The sequence below is a fragment of the Centropristis striata genome, chromosome 3 (assembly GCF_030273125.1).
Source record: "Centropristis striata isolate RG_2023a ecotype Rhode Island chromosome 3, C.striata_1.0, whole genome shotgun sequence".
NCBI lineage: Eukaryota > Metazoa > Chordata > Actinopteri > Perciformes > Serranidae > Centropristis > Centropristis striata.
In genome coordinates this window covers 34,534,658-34,553,960 of record NC_081519.1, presented here as the reverse complement: position 1 = coordinate 34,553,960, position 19,303 = coordinate 34,534,658, and the positions used below count along the sequence as shown (strand labels likewise).

The 19,303-nt window shown below is 39.7% G+C and overlaps 1 protein-coding gene across 2 annotated transcripts in view; it reads left to right on the top strand.

Annotated features, from left to right (window-relative positions):
- Positions 1-19,303, top strand: part of rap1gapb (RAP1 GTPase activating protein b) — a 147,780-nt gene that overhangs the window by 73,670 nt on the left and 54,807 nt on the right. For both annotated transcript variants that reach the window (XM_059330157.1, XM_059330156.1), the window contains one exon: positions 4,867-4,902. Coding sequence is in view for 1 of the 2 variants with exons in the window: in XM_059330156.1 (XP_059186139.1) it covers positions 4,867-4,902 (36 nt within the window). In the remaining variant the exon portion in view is untranslated. The remainder of the gene's footprint in view (positions 1-4,866; positions 4,903-19,303) is intronic.

The window sequence follows — 19,303 nt, the reverse complement described above, 5'->3', positions numbered from 1 at the left end:
AAGTCAGTCTCCTGTCGTGTTGGGACAGGGGGTAGTTGGGGGGCTTTTATGTGTCAATTGTGTCTTAATCTGCTTATGAATGTTATGTAACTGAATAATTTACATCAGGTGACAGGCATTTTAACTCTTCTTTAGACCAGAGGTGGAAGAAGTATTTAGATATTTAAGTAAAAGTACCAAAATGTAGTGAAATACAAGTATAAAGTTACATATAGTCACACTGTTAAAATAATCGCCTAAGTCATTTTTTGTCAACATTTTTTTTTGTTGCCTAAATCGTCTCCTCATGACGCCGACCACCTATGGTAAAATCGGCTACATCCTCAGTTGATCAGATCATGTGATTTTACCCCTTTAAGGTAATGGCCTATGTCAAGTGTGTGACTTAAGCAGATTTATTATGCCTAAGTCAAAATAAAATGTGACTTAGGCAATTTTTTGAACATGCCTTTGTGACTTAAGCAAGATATGATAACACTTTATTTTGAAGGTGTCTACATAAGAGTGACATGAGCGTGTCATAAACATGACATGGGATGTGTCATGAACATTAATGAAGTAACATTAATGCTCATGATACTTGTCATGTCATGTTTCCGACAGGCTTGTGTGACTCTTATGTAGACAGCTTCAAAATAAAGTGTTACCATTTATTGCTTAAGTCACAAACAAGTCATTTATTTCTCTTAAGTTACATAATTTACACACCGTGTTATAACTATGCCAATAGCCATCCTTTGTTACATACTTTTTGAGTGAAATGATCATTAAATGTCACATGTTACACTTTTGGTGAAGTTTTTTGTGTTTCCTGCAAAACTTGAAAAAATGATTTAGGCAATTATTTTAACAGGGTGACGATATGTGGAAAATACTCAAGCATTGTCTCATAATTATATTAAGTACTGTACTTGAGTAAATGTACTTGTACACCACTGCACTAGGCAAACAATTCATCAAGAAAGTAAAAGGCTGACTAATCGATAATAAAAATAACTGTAAGTTGCAGCCATAATACACTGTTACTTTGTTATATTAGTGCATCAGTTGATGCTGGTTTCAGTCACCAGTGCTGTGCTGTAGATCCAAAACCACGAGTATAAAATCTGTCTGGGCAGTGAGGCGGGGGAGTGCGTCTGGTCCTCAATTGATTTTATGAATATGTGAAAGGGGGGCTTGTTCTAGCTCCAACAAGATTGAGAAAAACATACAGCATGCGTCTGTGCACTCTGTTCTTATCAATCTCAATATCTCCTCAGCATAAATAAATGATCTTAAAACGGAATAATATGCCGTCATATGAATATTTTATGAAGGTGATAGTAAATCACATGAGCTGTGCAGTAAGTGTTTCTGTGCCTCTGAATGCATCCCTTTCTCCGAACTCTCCTCGGGTAAATCCTGGTTTGTGACTTTGCTGGGAATCTCATTTATCATTTTAAAAGGTTTTTCATGGGACAAAGTAAGAAAAAGAACAATCAATACAATGTCTTTCCTTCAATGTCAACAGACGGAAAGATGCAGCAAACTGTAGGTGACCGGCATCAAATGTATTGGTTTTATAGCTCGCCGCATGCTTGTTAAAGTCACATAAATTGTTATTACAGTGGGTTGCATTTTACTTCTTGGGATTTCTTGGAAAGGTTGGGACTGTGCATGTTCCTTTGAAGTAGACAATTTACTTAAATGACCTGGAACCTCACTCAGAATTGAAATTGACCTGCCTGTACACATCGCTACTACACACTGTCCATCAAACAAACTTCAGTCCTCCCTTTATTCACTTGGAGGTGACTGTCAGCAGGATGGCTCCAATTACCTTCATATTTTGTTTTTGTTTCTGACGGATGAAGCGATTTGGCTCTGAGTGTGTTGGCATCGGTTGACAATAGTAATTATTTGATTGGCTTAGCCCTGGGGAGGAAGGGATAAGCGGTGATTATCAGAAGATTGATTGTCCACACTCAGCGTCTGCTCCGTAGCGCTGCTAGGATTGATCCAGGTGGGAGGTTTTGCCCTGCAGCATTTGTATGCAGGGTGAATGGAAACAGAAAGCCAGTCACACAAAAAAAACTCCAAACACTTTGTGCACCAACAGAGGGACACAGAAAAAAGACTTTTTATGCCTCAGTGCCGGTGACAGCTGTGGCTGGAGGCATTATGTTTTCAGGTTGTCCTCGCGTCCTTTTCTCCTGAGCTTAATTTCTCAGAAACGTCTGGAAGGGATTTCGTAGAGTTTGGCACAAATGTCCACTTGGAGGTCAAAGGTCAAGCCATTGTGACAATATCATTTTGAAGAATTCACACACTTATTATGACAACATTTCCCACAAATGTCTTATAGGATTAACAGATTTTAACATTATGTAACAACATAACTCACGTACAGAAGAGGAGATTGTGAAAATATTTCACATTCGGTCGGATACTGGTGATCTCGGGTACCCACCTTGAAGACCTTAGTGATTGTGTAGATCTTAACAAAATTTCTAACCTAAATGACAGAATTGACCGTTTGTCAATACCACACATAACGACACATATGAGTGTTTGTCAAAATGACACATATGATCGTTTAGCGGCTCGCGGTACAGCAGAGCGTTCTAAAAATAGCACACACGTCATTATACATACAAAACATACATACTTACTCTTCGCGGTTGTAAAAAAAAGCTGCAGTTTTTGTGAATTTATGCTATAAAACCACTGAATTAGGTTTAGGGCAATAAAACATCCTGGTTAGGTGTTTTAAAAGACAGTGTAAACAGTAAATAAAGGTACGTAAATGCTGGAAAATCAATTTGTTTCGGGGGGGACATGAGCAACAAAATTTACGTAAAAAGTTTTTGTTTTGTTGTCACACAGGACAAGAACTACATTCTCCTGGGTGAAAGTCTGCCGTTTGATTTAAACTCTGCCATTAAACTACGTCAGCAACATGGTGATGGAGGACAGTAATATGAGTAAATATGAGTCGTATTTGGCTGCCTGTACAATCGCCCTATGTTGTCATTTTTAACGGGAGAACAGTCTCCTAGATCTTCTCTAATGCTGGGTTGAAGATGTGTGGAAAAACATCCAATTTTTAGAATTTGAAGCTTCTATTCATCAACATTCATATTTGAAGCTTTGTCTACTATCGTGGCTACAAATAAGTCCCCACAGACATGGATATAAACTGCAACTTGGCTGGTTGGAGGAGGAATATAACTGTTTTGTTTCTGACTTTTTAAAGTCTCTTTTTTCCCTCTTTTTCTCTTCCTTGCAGTGAATTTTACCTATGACCTTCTCTTTCTCCATCGTTTATTATTGAAATTAGCCCATCTTTCCATGTAACAGCAACATTTTCTGTGATTGATTTATTCCCCATTTACATCCCACATTCTTTCTAGGCTTGACTTCTTTTTTATTGCCTTAATTTACCTTTTTATGCACTGTGATATTTCACCCCTCTTTTTATGAAACCTGCGCTATTCGGCCAAAACCCCCTTTCAGACATTTCTGCCTGCCTGCACAGCACATCTGCCAGCTGCCCCTTCCCATCGTCCAGACAATCCCGCTCTGGATGGACTTAGCAGACGGCTGGCAGGCAGAGGTGTAGCTGGATGAAGTGGAGGGTAGAAGAGGGAGCAGTGGAGGGAGGTGGAGTGGATCAAATTCATCTGGCTTCATGGAGGAGCACATATTGGTGTAAATTGTTAGAAACAAGCTGTGCTAACCAATATTTCTATGTGGGCAGTTGTAGCAATTAGTTTGAAAGTGGTCATCTGTAGTGACAGAAAGAATTACTACCCGACTGCAGATCATCCAAAAGAAAGAAAAAATCTTTTGGGTCATTATTATGGTTTTGCAGTCTGCAATCTGCAATTTCACTGTTTTGATTCAGTCTCATGGCATTCAGAATTTATTTAGGGCAGTAGCCTTGAACACACAGGCCTAACGATGCTGCTGCCTCTTTTCCTTGATGTAATGGAAGAGTATCTGTAAATGTGTTTAAACATGTAAAAGTCTCTTAGCAAGGTTAGAGCCGGCAATGTTTTGGCAAGGTCTACCCGAATGTCACAAAGGAGATAATGGTGCAGATTGATGTTCCAAGCCAAAAACTTGAACTGTATACAGTACAGTATCACAATATTTTGTGTGGCAATATTTCATCGATTTATGGCCACCAAGTATCGATATTTAGCGTTCCGGTGGGCCGTCAGTACTTTAAGAAGCCGTAGCGAGCTCACTTTAGGAATAAACTGGAGAAACTGGTATATGAAACTAGAAGATCTAATGAATCTATAGGCATGTGAGTCAGAATATCATGTTGAGAAGTTGTCCAAATAATGCTGCAAAGTTAGGCTTTTTTCATTCAAGAAAATTCAGATCAGTGAAGCTTAAGTTGAGGAAAGTTTGATAAAATGCTGCAGTTGTTGTAGTCCAACATGTTTGATATCAGTTCAGTTCAGTTTGACTGAATACTTTGTTGGTCAGTCTGTGGGTTTGACTCTCATTGTGGAGAAATAAAAAGACTGAAGTGAGATGAATACACTGAGAATTTTCTCTTATTTGACAAAACAATTCTTGATTGAATTTCTCACCATATCACAAAATGCTTAAAACCGCAATAATATAATATCATGACTCAAGTATCGGGATAAAATCGCATAGTGGGGCCTCTGCTGAATCACAACTCTACTAACCATTAGACTAAATACAACATTTTGAAAAAATCTACTCCACTTTAAAATGACTCAGTATTGTTACATCAGTTAGATACTGGACACATCTTATTTCACCTTCACCAGATATTTTTTAATTTTAATCAACTTTCAGTCATTAATTGATTGATTTCTCTACTGTCTTTTTGTTTCTCTCTAGAGTCGACAAGAGCTTCTCCAGGACCAGAACCTTGTGGTGAGTCCTTTTTATTAAAAAAATGACATTACACATCAGAGAATTTTGCTTTATACTTGTCTGCTCTGCAAACTATATTCCCAGTGTTGCACTGGGGGTTTTTGAGCTGCAGGCTATAAGTCTGTCCCTTCCTATTCCACTTGACCAACCACAGTTCTGTTTAGATGTCTAACCTCAATCATTTAAAAGCAGAATCTGACATGACTAGACGTCAGGGACTAAAGATTTAAGATTTAACTGCATGTCAGCACTGTCTTTGCTGCTTCACCCATGTCCACCGTCAGCATGATGATCTGTTGTGTGCTGCAGTAATAAAGGAGACATTTTCTGTACTTGTACAGCCATTTGACTCAGCATGAGGAGACGTAGACTTTGATTTGTTATTCAGTTTAATGCTTAGTCAGTTACTCACTAGAAGAATCTTGTGATGAAGGGAAGCTTCTTTACTTTAATATTCTCAAAAGGTACTTTTTCGTGCTGGTGACGATATGATGACCTGAAGATAAAGTTAAAAAAGGTGAAGACTGATAAGACTTTTATTTTTAGAGCAGTAAAACCATAAGCAGACCTTCCCTTCTCTTTATCTCAACCTTTCCTTTTTTCCTGGCTCATAATAAGATTTTCAACTGTGCATAAAATGATTCCCTCGCTTAGAATGTGCTCTTAAGGCTTTGGACATCTGCATGTGATAGGAAAGGAGATAGTGGAGCTTGTATTATTGCCCACTTGGCACGTAGCCCCACAGCGTGGACTAGAGATGGAAATGTGTGGCTGTAAATACAGGGGCAGGAGCAGATGGAGAGTGACAGGGAGCACGGGAATATTTGTCATACCAGCTGGCCATGTGGGGCACACACCTTTGGGACCTGAACTAAGAACATTGATAGTACCACTTCAGCACAAATAAAGATTTGCAGTATGTCATTCTAGTGCAGTAATGAACATATGCATTTATCCGTTCAAATGCTGTGAGTTCTGTCACTTTATATTTGACTCCATGTTTGACTAGTTTTGTGATATTTTATTGATATTATTATTAGTATGTTATGGTAATATGTAGATGTGCTACAGTTTCTTGTGGCATAGATTCAAAGCAGCAAATAGTGTTATCATAAACACTGGTAGCTGTGATTATCATTTATAATTAGCAGAAGACAGAGACTGGGAACAGTCCATCCCATAGACTCAGGGGCGCAGATGGGATTTTTGAACTAGGGGGACGAAGCTGTCAGCAAATGATTTCAACTCAATTAGTTATGTTTCCACTCCATGCCTTAACCCAAATATGCTTTATTTAAACATTCTTAAATAAACTGTAGTGTAAACAACAACCAACATATGATCATAAATAAATGGAAGTTTGTGCATGAAATTATCAGTGCAACCAAACTAATTGACTGACTTGAAGTTGACTCAATGAAGGTCCTGAAAAAATCTCCTCCTTTCATTACCCTGAACACCCTGACTATGATGTGGGGACCCAAACAAAGTAGGGGGGTCTGGGGGCATACTCCCCGTAGAACATTTTTGCCCTAAAGGCCTAAATTTGGTGCCTCTCACACATCTTAATCATTGCATATTTTAGAGAATTATTGTAAAGGAGAATAAGGGTTCTTCTATGTTTTATTTAAGGCATCTTATTTTGACAGTCTTCTTGGAAATTATGTGGTGGACTCTGCTAACACATCCATGTGCTCTTATTTTGAAAGCTACATGTGTTTGTTTTTATTTTGAAGGCGGGTCTAACACGTTCTTACCGTAACGCCTTATGGTGTGTTTAATTTACACTAAAAGTCAGAACTTGGAAGTCGGAACTTGGAGGTTGGAACAACGTTGAAAATTCTGACATTCGTATAGACCTTGAACGCACCATTAGCCACCGGACTATCTATGTGTGCTGCAATGTAAATAATCTAACTAATGGAACATTAATCCTCTGTTTTACCAACAATGTTTGTTGATGAAAGTAGGGGAGACGGATCGGGATCACTTCAATCTGCGGGGGACATATCCCCCGTCCCTAGTGTCATCTGCGCGCATAAGACGCTAAGACGGAAACAGGCTGTCTGTGTTATTCTCTATTCTACTCTAAATGGGACCATAATTTACATAATTAACATCATGTTGTTTTGAAGAAGATGTGGAACTAGCAATTGAGACCATAAACTTGTTAGGAAAACTTTACTGAGGTAATAAATTAAGTGAGAAGGAACTTTCATACCATCTGACTGCTGGCCATTAGAAAGAATGCAGGTTTAAGGCACGTCCGCATTGGCTTCATTTTTTAGACTCGGACATTGCTACTTGGTCCATCTCTGAGTTGAATTAGAAACAGAGAAAAAAGAGAGCACAGAGAGGCAGACAAAACATTAATTACATTTTCTTGAGTGTTTAAGTTTATTTTGGTGCGTCATATGCAACAAAGCAACCCACTGTTTTCTTTTGTTCAGAGGGATTTTATCATTTTTGTTTACAAGGCTCTCAGCCAGCTCACCAGCAGCTGGAAAAAAGTCTTGCTTCATCATGATACATCAAATGGGCTATAGACTCATAAAAAACGAGTCATAATGAGTCTGGAAAGGACAAAGGGAGGGTATATTGGTCGGGGAAATTGAAAGTGCAAGGATGGTTCAGGCTCATCAGAGGAGAATACACCCTGAGACACCCACTGAATGTCATTATGAGAATCCAGATTTCTCTCTGTCACAAACAGGTTTGTAGCGTATGCTTATGGCGCCTCAGGGCCTGTACAGTTGCGAGCTATCCACAGAACAGCTCTCTGATTATAATCACTGAGTCATTATGCCAATTGTGTATTTCATCAGTCTCAGGCTGCACTTGGATTAAAAAGCCCAACTATCAACAACATAGTATTTAATAATTTCTCTCTTTTCCGGGAGTGATTTCTTGAGTGATTTCTTCTCTAAATTCAGTTTTCTTCTAATATAATACAAGGTATATGTGTGACTTGACTTAATTAGGACATATATCAGGTTTGTTATTGCGTGCCTCTCTTCGTTTCTGTTTTTCCGGGCCTATCACACAGCTATTGTGTTAGAAACGGCTTCATGTCGGTGAGATTTACCACAGGCAGCTTCAAACCACAGTGTCTGTCAGTGTTTTTTCTGGATCCGCTGCCATGTGCCACTGCCTCAAATCCATCACAACATTATCCTCAACCAGCCAGGTGTAGCTGTGTGAGTTGTGTGTGTGAGTGTGGGGGACAAACACACTTTTCTGTCACTCTCGCCGAAGCACAACCGTCTCCATCATCTCACCCTGGCACACAAACACTGTCTGCTCATGCTGATGTGACTTGAATAGTAACCCTGAATCATTTGGACAAGGAGCTCTCCATGAAAGGTGGAGACACACTTACTTTACGGTGCAAAACCGCTCACAGCACAGTGTTCCCAATTAAACACTCATTAACTTGATTGCTCTGGATAATGGCGGTGCTTATCTTTCTCAGTGTAAAGCTCCTGCTGTGCTGCAGTAAGGAGGCCAGGATAAATGCCGTGGTGTTCCTGCAGGAATTGGCATTCTGATTTCGGAAATGTTTCGTCCCTGACAACTCGATTCTGCACTAATAGGGCAAAACATTAGAATTGCATATTACAATAAAATGACTGTGTAGTGATGCAGCTAAGAAAGCAGAACAACCCTATCAGCATTTCTATTATAATCTAACTAGGAAATAAATTGTTTCTTAATTAACTTGTTTGGTTGGGGACGCCCCTCAGGAGGATCCTCTTTGAGATAATGTGATATATTATGTATGTGCACAGCTGGAGGTGTGGCTGTTGCCTTGCAGACATCTACACAGCAGCGTTGGGGCTGTGAGTGTGAGCAGCCCTTTGACTGACACGAGGATCCGGGTGGTAATGAAGTGGTCCTCGGTGTTGAATGATGAGAAAGAGTTGGGCAGAGAGGCCTCTAATTGGGCATCTGTGCCTCTTCAGCTGGCTGTTAATGGCTGGTCTCCTTCCTAATATGAGAGTCAGTGTCGTGAGGAGAAAGCAAAGGGGAATAGAGACGCGCCAACTGTAGCTCAGGGGGAAGATCGAGGCTTGTGTAGTGAGTTTCATGGGGACTAATAAGCTGTTTACATTCTTCATTTTGGACATTCTTTATGGAGGCAAAGTATTACGGGGAGTCTTGGTGATAGTCCGTCACACCCCATTTGACTTCCAAACCACCTGGATGGCTCGTTCAATTTCATCTTCCAGATGTTCAGCTGGACTGAGATCTGATGGCTGAGCAGGCCACTGCATCAAACTGAATTCATTGAAATGTTCATTGAACCATTCCTGGACAGAGTCTGCCTGGCAGTGCTGACTGTTAGCCGTCTGCCAGGATATCCTGAGGCTTCAGTTAAGGCAAAGGGCACCAGTTATTTCCATTGTTTATTCCTTGATGTCAGTGTTCTTCAACTCACAGTTCAATCCAACATGTTTATGTGTTCTCTATAGTCTTTTCAACCACACTGTTACTTGAGTGGACCGTCTGTTTCTCTGCACAGTTGATTTTAGCCTCTTCTAATTTCATCTTCCCCTGCAACACTGAAGTGGATTCTACTGGTGATATCAATTAAGAATAGGGATGGGACTGGAAAACTGGTTCCAAATTGTCCAATCAACTGGAATGGTATGACTCTGAGCTAATGAGTTCCTTCTATCAATGCCAATGGGACTGCACCATAATCAAAATTTTATGGAAATTGCAGTGTATACTGATAGAATATTCAAATTGGTATAAGAGGCACAATATTTGTTTAATGCAAAATATGTGTCAAAGTACCATTCTGATTAAAGTATTGTGGTGCTTTAAGATTTCCCAGCCTGCAAATCATATTATACATTAAAAAAAGATCTTTGTTTGGTAGAGCTCTGTGCAAAAAAGTCACACCATGATAATTTCATTATATTTTTCAATTAATATAAAAATAAGAATATGCAAAAATGATACAATATCTTTAATCATCGCTATTGCAGTGTCAGTCAGAAATAATCACAATAGGATTTATTTTTCAAATTGTGCAGCCTTGAATGCCAGAATGTTTTTCTGACAGTTATGCATTGGAATAACAAAGCCTTTGTTGATAATTTGTAGCCCTACATTTCCCACACTACAAATTTATCAAGGATCATAAAAGTGAATCAATAAAGAATTCGTCTGGTAAGCAGAACTGATAATTGTATTGGTAGCAATAAAACCACATCAATCCCTAATTAAGAATCAAAGCATTGCTTGGTTATCATCACTGGGTTTCATTGAGGCAGCTTCAGTCCCCTCATCCATCTGTCCCCACTGTTATTGATTTCCTCTTCTCACAAAGCATCAAGTCTGATCCAGTAAATTATACAAATTTATCACAGCCCACTCATAGAGTGAGTGATCACATTTTCCCACTTTGAGTCCAAATATCCCCATAATGCAATCAAAGATAAAACGCTTCTAATTTCCTTGTTTCTCATTTGCATGTTGCTATCGTGCCCATCAGTGCTGAGAATTTAGGCATCTGGAGACGCATCGATGGCTCCTACTGAGATCACAGAACACAAGCCTCAGGCAGGTTTAACAAGTTAAATTGGCTATCTGATTCACACAATAATACTATACCAAACATTAAGAGGCGTTAAGATTTCCCTAACGCATTTAAAAGATACTTCTGGCAAGAATGGCCAACAAAACGTATTTTATTTGCAGGGCAGTGTATTGTGTTGTGTATTTGTGTGGCACAGTTATATTTACAGCGGTTTGTGTCTCACATATCTTTTCTACAGTGTACCCAAGCAATAGATTATTATAATAATCATAGTCATTGAAAAAGTCTGGAGATGTCCTGAGGTCTGAAAGATCTACAGTAAATCTGAGTAAAATATGTTTATGATGGTGAAACATAATGCAAATCCTGCAATATTTCATATTGAGTATTTTGTCGTGAAAACTTGACGCAATATAAGCAATACACCCCTTCAAATACTTCTTTACTTAACATCCTTTCTTCTTAGAAGAAGAAGGCATAGACCTACAATTCTACAATGTCATTTAGCAGATGCTTTTATCCAAAGCGAAGTACATTTGAGAGTTTATACAACACAAGCAAAGATGGAGTCAAGAAACAACACAAGAATAAGTGCTGTGGGTTAAGTTGAGTCCTATTAGGACGCAAGTGCTTTTCGGATGTAAGTACTTTTAAGTAGTGTGAGAGGACGGTGCGAATAGTTTTTTTCTTCCAATTGTTCCATTGTTATGTGTGTTGATTATGTGTGAAGGTGTTCAGTAAAGAGCTGGGTCTCTTCTTAAAGATTGAGAGGGACTCAATCTTTCCATCAGTACCAGTAAATTAACACTAAATTCTTGCAAAATATGTGCTTTATTTTGCAAGTATTGGCTGTGTGTTCTGTGATTGACATTCCTAAAATTTTGTATAACTTTGGAGTGTTATTTTGCCCTGCAACACATCATGACATGGTTAGGATACAAATGAATTATTTTGGTCGTCTTGTTTCATAGGATACCAGTATCTCCTATGTAGTCATAAAACAGCCTCTTAAAGACGGTCAAGTCAGTCGGCCAAGATCTCCTCAAGGGGGCCAAAGTGGGGTCAAGGTTTTCAAATGTAAACATCAAAGTAATCATCGACAAAGTGGTGGAGAAGCTACCTCCATCTACCAACTACATGGACAGTCAACACCATCTCTGTGTCTATCTCTACATCGGAGGAGGCAAACATGCACAATTAAACCTGGATTTATGGATCCTCTCTGCCAGGCTTCCTGCCGGCCAGTGTGCAGGTGTTGGATGATGGACTGGGCAACATCTGTGTCTGCATCAGTTTCCAGCAGGACATCAGGAAACTGTGCTGGTGTCCTTTGTTTTGCCTGAGCCAGGTGTAGAGGTCTCTGGCAAGGAAAAGGAGGAGCTGTCCTCATGAAACACTGCATAAGTGATGCACAAATTGAAGGAACTGATGGGATTTCATTAATTGGAATTACTCCCTTTGCTATTTTATGTGAATAATAAAATTGATTGATGATTTTACAGCGTTCTGTGGCTCTAATGTGTGTTTAGTGATGCACCAATGGCCGAAAGATCTATAATATACCTAATATAATATTTATTATGTTAAGAAATAATGCAAATCCTGCAATATTTCACTAGCTTGAGTCTATTGTACTGGAAACAAGATGCAGTATACCCCTTCAAATATGCAGGTATTTTATGTAACATCTTATATTATTAATCATCTTGCATAATAAAATGAATGTGACTAATGTGGAGATGCTTACACTGATAATAGAACAAAATCATTTCATAACCTTTATTAAATAAGATTTAGAGAATGGACGGCACAACTTGACAGTAAACCCAGGTTGTGTCTTCGGGAATATTTTAGTAGCTGAGTTTATGTGGCTATAAAAGCACCAGAGCTTTGTGCATTTTAGTTGATGTGTGTACTCTTTCAGCAGCATCTAAACCAGGCAGGAAGGAGACCCCTGCTGCGACCCAGACGGGTGTGTCCGGTCTTCAGTGAGTTCACTGAGGAAAAGCATTATGACCCAATGCGGTTGCAATGCGGTCTGCTTATGCAGGTTGTGCAGAGGGCACAGTCAGAGAGCAGCGCAGTGATGTTGGAGGTAATTTTAGCAGATGGGGTTCGCCTGTTACTCAGTGCACCTGTTCAGTTAAAGTACATGCTAGACTGCAGCTGCCACGGTGGATGAGAAGTGAGCCATGCATGTGGGGATCATTTTAAAGTACTCTTGATTCATTTTAAATTGCATCTTTTTGAGGATTATAACATTCAGTTTTAAGACAGGGAGGTGTTGTTGCTGTTTTGATGTCTATTATGTATATTTAAAGGTATTTTTCCCTCTTACAAACATCTTATTAAAGACACTGATTATAGTGTTACAACACACGCAACAGGCTCCTATATATATTCCTCCCAGTTGCACCTCATTAGACGCTCTACTTAATATAGATGTATCGAGCTAATTAATTGAAAAGCTTGGACTTATTGAGGGGGTAATGTTGCTTGCAGTTGTAGCCATTTAACGTTATCAGGAGGTCGACTCCATGTAATCAAGCTTCATTACATCTCACTTCAGGAGACTCTTCAATTAGTGTACATACCTCGGTGAGTAAGCTGACGAGGAGAGTGACTCACGCTGTGCAGCACAATTGTTTCGCTCGGGCATGTGCGGTTTCCTCTGTGGCATGTATTAACATTCTTCGTAAATAGAACAATCAAATGGTTCTTCAGACTCGTTCGATGATGCATATTCAATCAGCGGTGTTAACTGCAACATCCAGTCCAATTTCTAAAGCCCAAGTTGTCACTGGAGATGAAATGTGGCATATTTCTTTTGTCTGGAAAAATGTGAGGAGATGTTTGGTGATGAGATTTCCAAATGACAGTTACAGAATAGCTCGTTGTCAGTGGTGGAAAATAGATTCAGTTTTTTGTTGATTTCCCACAAAGCCGCAGTTCACATTTCACAGTATCAAGGAGAGACAGCTTTTAATTATCCAGAGTCAATGCTTGTTTTGTGCTTTAACATCACCATATTACCTTGTCATATCTCAGCATTCTTCCCAACTTTTATTCTTCATGAGTATTTCGGTATTATGTCATCCTCTGCTTCAATCTCTGCTTGAGGTCAGCTGTGTTGTTGTTGTTTTCTCTTCTTTTTGTGCTCCTCACTCAGCAGCCAGCGTGCCCACCTGGAGCAGCTGCTGACAGCCCTGCATGTCCACGTAATGACTCTAATCACACTATTAGTCACTGGGGCACTCACAAACACAGCAGAGTGGGGTTTGGTTCAATCAATTTAGGGGGTGAAAAGACTTTCAGCATTTTAATTTTGAAAATATTTGGGAAAGTTTATCATAATTTACCAACGGAGAAATACCTGCTAATGTGTGGTGTTAAATTGATTAAATATAAAATGAACCACACTTTTAACCTGGAACCAATATTGAAATTAGAAAACTGAGCTAGTTCTTAGGGTTTCCTCCTCCAAGTTCCTCTATAGTGCATCTCAAATTATATTGAAGTGATACCGGTCTATTATTATTATTATTATTATTATTATTATTATTATTATGATATACAGCACTGTTTGTTTCACCAGGTCACTTTTCTGGTTTATTTGCACTGTTTACATCCGACCACATTAGGCTTAAATTGAGACTTCTGTATTTTTTCTATATTATGTCATATATATATACTATACTATACTATACTATATACTGTGTAATCTCTGCATATATTTAAATATATTTGTTCATTGATGTTCATACTACTACATGCAACAAACTATTGAACCTATTTAACATGATAAAATGTATTTTTTCAACGTGCAATAAAATTCAAAGTATTTTCAGGAAAACAAACAAACACAAAAAATATATTTATTAATAAATGCCAAATAGCAGAAATCTTTGTAACAACTAAATTTCCCCACTGCGGGATAAATAAAGTGATATCTTATCTTATGTATTTATTATATGAGTGCAATTTAAATATGCCGTGTTTTTGGTGTGTTTTATTTTTAATTTTTTTAAGATAAAACATGTATTTAAAGCATTTTAACCAACAACCACCTATCAGAAATGTATAGTTTTAAATACCTGTAGGTGTGAATGTGATCTATTTCTCTGAATGTTGAAGGCCATGTGATTGTCCAGGGAGTACTCTGTCCAGTGCATGCTGGGATTGGGTGCAGGCCCACTCCGCTGAGATCACATTATCGTCCTTTATCGGGACCTTGACCAAGATAAGATGTGCAGAACACAGGTGAATGGAATGGACGAGCCATTGTTGCCATTAGGTCAAGAGTACGAGTCATACAGAGATTTTGCAGCGATACATATTTTCTTAAGTGTTTTCTTGATTTAGTGCATCAACATAAATATTATCACGTGTAAAGGGTAGAAGACATGCCTTGAAGGCAGTCTCAGAGGAAATGTGAGAACTGTTGGTGAGCCATATGCTACCTGCACCACTGACAGTCCTGTGGTTTCACACCCAGTTTGGCTCCAGGTTTATCACTGCCAGAATCAATAGAGAAGGCCACCCCAATGCAAGGTAATCATACGAGTCAACAGGGTTTCTGGGAGTGCTGACACAACACTGTTGTTGTGTTCAAGAACCGCTTCCTTTCTCGTCTTTCAAGCCGTGAGGGGAATGAGGTTCATGGGCCGCACCTCAAGGCCACACATGTTAATTACATTTTTGATAGGAATTCATCTCTGGTCCTCTCTGCATTCATTTAAAGGTGACTAGTTTTCTTGTAAACAAACCAACGTTTTGTGTTTACATTCTGTGTCCTTGAGGTCTGACAAATATGCTGAATTCATATTTTCTTCTCATAGAAGATTTGCAAGGCAGATTTATATGTACATACATATATATAAATAAATATACATATATAACATTATATATGTATGTGTGTATATATGTATGTGTATATATATATATATACATTATATACAACTTTATTGACATGTTGCCGTGGATACGCATTGTTCTGCTTCTCTCCTGATGACGGCTCAACATGTTAGTGACCTGTCAATCAAAGGTAGCCACGCCCCAAATCATATGATTCTTTATCTTCTTTTTCTTCTAAATGGGTCCATTATTTGAACTATTAACATCAAATTGTCTTGAAGAAGATTTTTTTACTAGCGATTGAGACCATAGTGTTGTTCTAAAAAAAATTCTGAGGTTATAAATCAAGTGAGAAGTTTTCTAATTTTGCATTGAAATTTATGGACAGAAATGTTTTTGCAGCCAAACTTAGCGCCCCCTGCTGGAATTTTCGGTAGAATGCAGCTTAAGGCACTTACTGGTTTACCTCCCTGTTCAGACCCGGAGGCTGTCGCATGAGTCCTCCTGTCATGTAACTTAGCTATGGTTGAGAAGTTGTCAAAGTGAATAATCTTTCTCATTTATTATTTTAAACTTGCACTGACCCTTTAAATGAAAAAGAGGACCTTTAAGTTTCGAAATCTTGACAGTGGGGAATCCAAAAAACAGATTTTCTGAAGAGGATTAGGGCCAAAAATATTGAAGTAGGGCAACTTGTGAAAAACTTATTTGAATTCTGACTTTATTCTCCTAATATTCAAATACCTTTTATCAGAAGTGGCCCTAATTATATTCATTTTTCACATATTTTACCCTACTGATTCCACTACCTAAACTAAGGTGTATGATTTGTCTGGAAAAACACAACACACACTTTCATTTTAATCTCCCTTAAGAGTGCCTTCTCCCCGCAGAGCTGCTCGACCTTTGTCAGAGTTCAGACGCGCAGCATCTGCAGGGGCAGCTTTACAAAGCTTCCAGCTTCAGCCTACTGTAGGTGTCACTACAGGCTGCAGCTGCCCTACAGTTTTAAAGAAGGAGGACTTAGCCGAGTTTCTCCCTCCTCACGTAACATGATGTGCGTCACAAGGACAACATTCTTGTAAATTTAAGTGTTACTGATTCTTTTTCTAAGAGTATTCTCCACAGCTTGGTGGTGTGTAAATGTTAAATTTAGTCCAGCTGCCTCGGGAGAGGACTGTGAAGAGAGTGGGAAGCAGACAGTCACAATGAGAGACAGACAGAGGGGGGGATGAAACTAATGAAATGAGAAATGGGGGGAAGAAAAGGAGTCAGAAGAGTCTCAGCATGACCCACATACAAGTGCTCTTGTAGCTGCACACCGTCTGATTAACTTGACAATTCTGAATTCCCATGTACTCACTTGGAATAAAATACTCATAATTTGTTTAGTAAACCTCTTTTTGACCTGGTTTGACTCCCATTTGTTCTGCACCATGTAAGCTAAGATCCTCTTTTATCTCCAGCTCCACCCCAGCAGCAGCTGAGAGGCTGAGAACAGGCAGAGAGGTGTTGATTTTACTTAACCTGCGTGCTTCTTGCTCCTTCTCTAACTGCTGCGGCTCAGCTCAGCTCAGGTGTTTGTCGCTCGGTAACACTATCTTTATCGGGTGAGTGGTAGAGCAGCTTACCTCAGACCTCTCCTGGAAAAACCGCAATGTAGGTTATCCATTGTAACCCAGAACTTCATGAGGTGTAAATGAACAGAGAATAAAGGCTTTGTGTGTTCCTTTCATTGAAAACTGGCTTGAATGTTTGAGCTCTGGGCAACCTGAAACTCTATACACACACATAAGGGTGTGGACAACTAAACAGGCCGCCAAAAGGCTTGGCTCACATCCCTTTATGGGTTTGTTTCAGGGCCCGCAGCCTGGCTTATCGATTGAGCCTTACCATTGCATTTTCTGCAGCTTGAGTAGAACTGTAACTCTAGCAAGCAGCTAAATCTGTTTTCAGAGAAGATGTTTCTGAGTGAAGAAGCGGAAGGAGGAAGGATGTGTACGAGATTCTGGAGCATCTCTGATATTGTTTTCCAACAAAGGGTCGAGCACGTTTGCTGAAGGTATACATCTTTTTATAGCTTCCGTTTTCACTTGAATGGAGTACTATATACACCTGAATAAAAGGATCTGAGTAACAGGAAAGAACTGTGTGTGAGGCATTATGAATCATTGTTTTAATCTGAAAATATCCTCTCCTGTTGTGGACATAGAGTAGGAGTATTTCTCCTCCCATGTTCATCCTCTGTTGGACTTATTTTGGACGATACAGTGATTTAAAATTGAAACACCTATTTGTAGATATGTTTGGTGTTTCAGAGAGGTGGACATGAACAGGCGACTGGTATTGAAATCCAGTGAATGCCTTTTATGCAAAACCATTTTTAGTGACTGTGTGCCTAATGTGTAGTGATGTCTTGTGTTGTCTTATGCATGAGGATTAGGGAAATGTGATTACTCAGTTATACATTGGACAACTCTGACCTGTGCTTATTCCTCTGTGGGCTGAGCAAGTGATTTTCTCCATTATGTGCGAGCGTGCTACAAAAGCTGCAGCGTTCGAGAGCTTTTCAGCTATAACTGCCTGCTACTAATGTGTCAAATGGACAATGGGATGCTGAGGCTAATTTCTGCAGAAGGGGGTTTATGATGTTGGAACAAGCTGTCAGAGCGAGGCAGATAATATGACAAGAGAGATCTGATGTCGCCTCTCAGATGAGGTAATGTCCCCTTTTTTGAAAAACTTTGCTTTCAAGCCTACATCCGGCCGCAGCATTTTGTCCTATTGAATGAACAGGATCTCTTATTAACAAGCAGAATCATTGAGGCACAAATGTGAAACTAAGCAACACCCACAGCTTGGAAGGGCAGCGAGGAGATCAAGAGGAAAGAGGGGAGGCGGAGATGAACAAAGGGGGAGACAGCGGCGGAGAGAAAGAGAAAGCAGGAGGTATAGAGAGAAGGGAGTGTTTGTGCTTGGATAAAAACAGTCAGGAAAATGCACCTAGTATGTGTGGAAGGGGCAGAGAGGCAGAGAGGAAGAAGGAGAGGGTAGGGCGGAAGAGAGAGGGCAGTGGGAGGGCTACTCTCAGCATCATCTGACAGCAGAGAGGCTGATCCCAGACAGCAGGTGTTGGAGGAGAGAGAGACTGAGTCAGACACACGCAGGGAGCGATACAGAGAGGAGCTCCAAGTTGTTGAGGAGAAGAGACTGAGCTGCAAGTGAGGCAGCACTACAGAAAGGTAAGCACGGATTGGGATGCTCTGCTCTTGTAGGGAGAAACTGCTGAAAGATGAAGCGCTTGAGTCAAGAGTGGCAGATAGATAGAGAGGGAGAGAGAGAGAGAAACTGACAGACGTGATACAGCAGCTGGAGAAGAGTCAGCCAGTTGTTGAGCTCCAGCTCATCTGTCCTGATCTCTTCATCCATTGTCACTCTACACCCTGAACTTTCCCTCCGTCTTCCTCTCTCTTTCTCTCCATGCCGGTCAGGAAGCGGCTGACTGGCATCTCGAGTAAATGACTCTGCTTTCATTGTGCATTAGCTGCTGTACTTGATTAGATTAGTTGCTCTCTACTAAGTGGACCTGCAAAGCTTTGGGGGTTTATGTGTACTTGTCTCTCTCGGACTGTCTGTGTCTGTGTGTGTGTGTGTGTGTGTGTGTGTGTGTGTGTGTGGTGCTGGTAGCCAAGCGAGGGCATCACTCTTAAAGCAAAAAAATATGATTTACATTTTAAATTTGTTTTGTATTTCTTAATGTAGAAACTCGAGCCCAGAGCAAGACTTCCATCTACAATGCCGTTGTTAGACAAAACCTGGAGCTGCGCCAGCATAAAAACAAACGTTCGACTGTTGAGTCAACGATTATCAAGATGAAAATGTGCCAGAAAATCTGTAAAGTTTGTGCTTTGCCAAAAAGTCTCCAATTCAGTCTTGCTGGAGCGACTCCAGGATTTGTCGTCGAGATAGAGACCGATGATGATGGTGAATGTATACTGT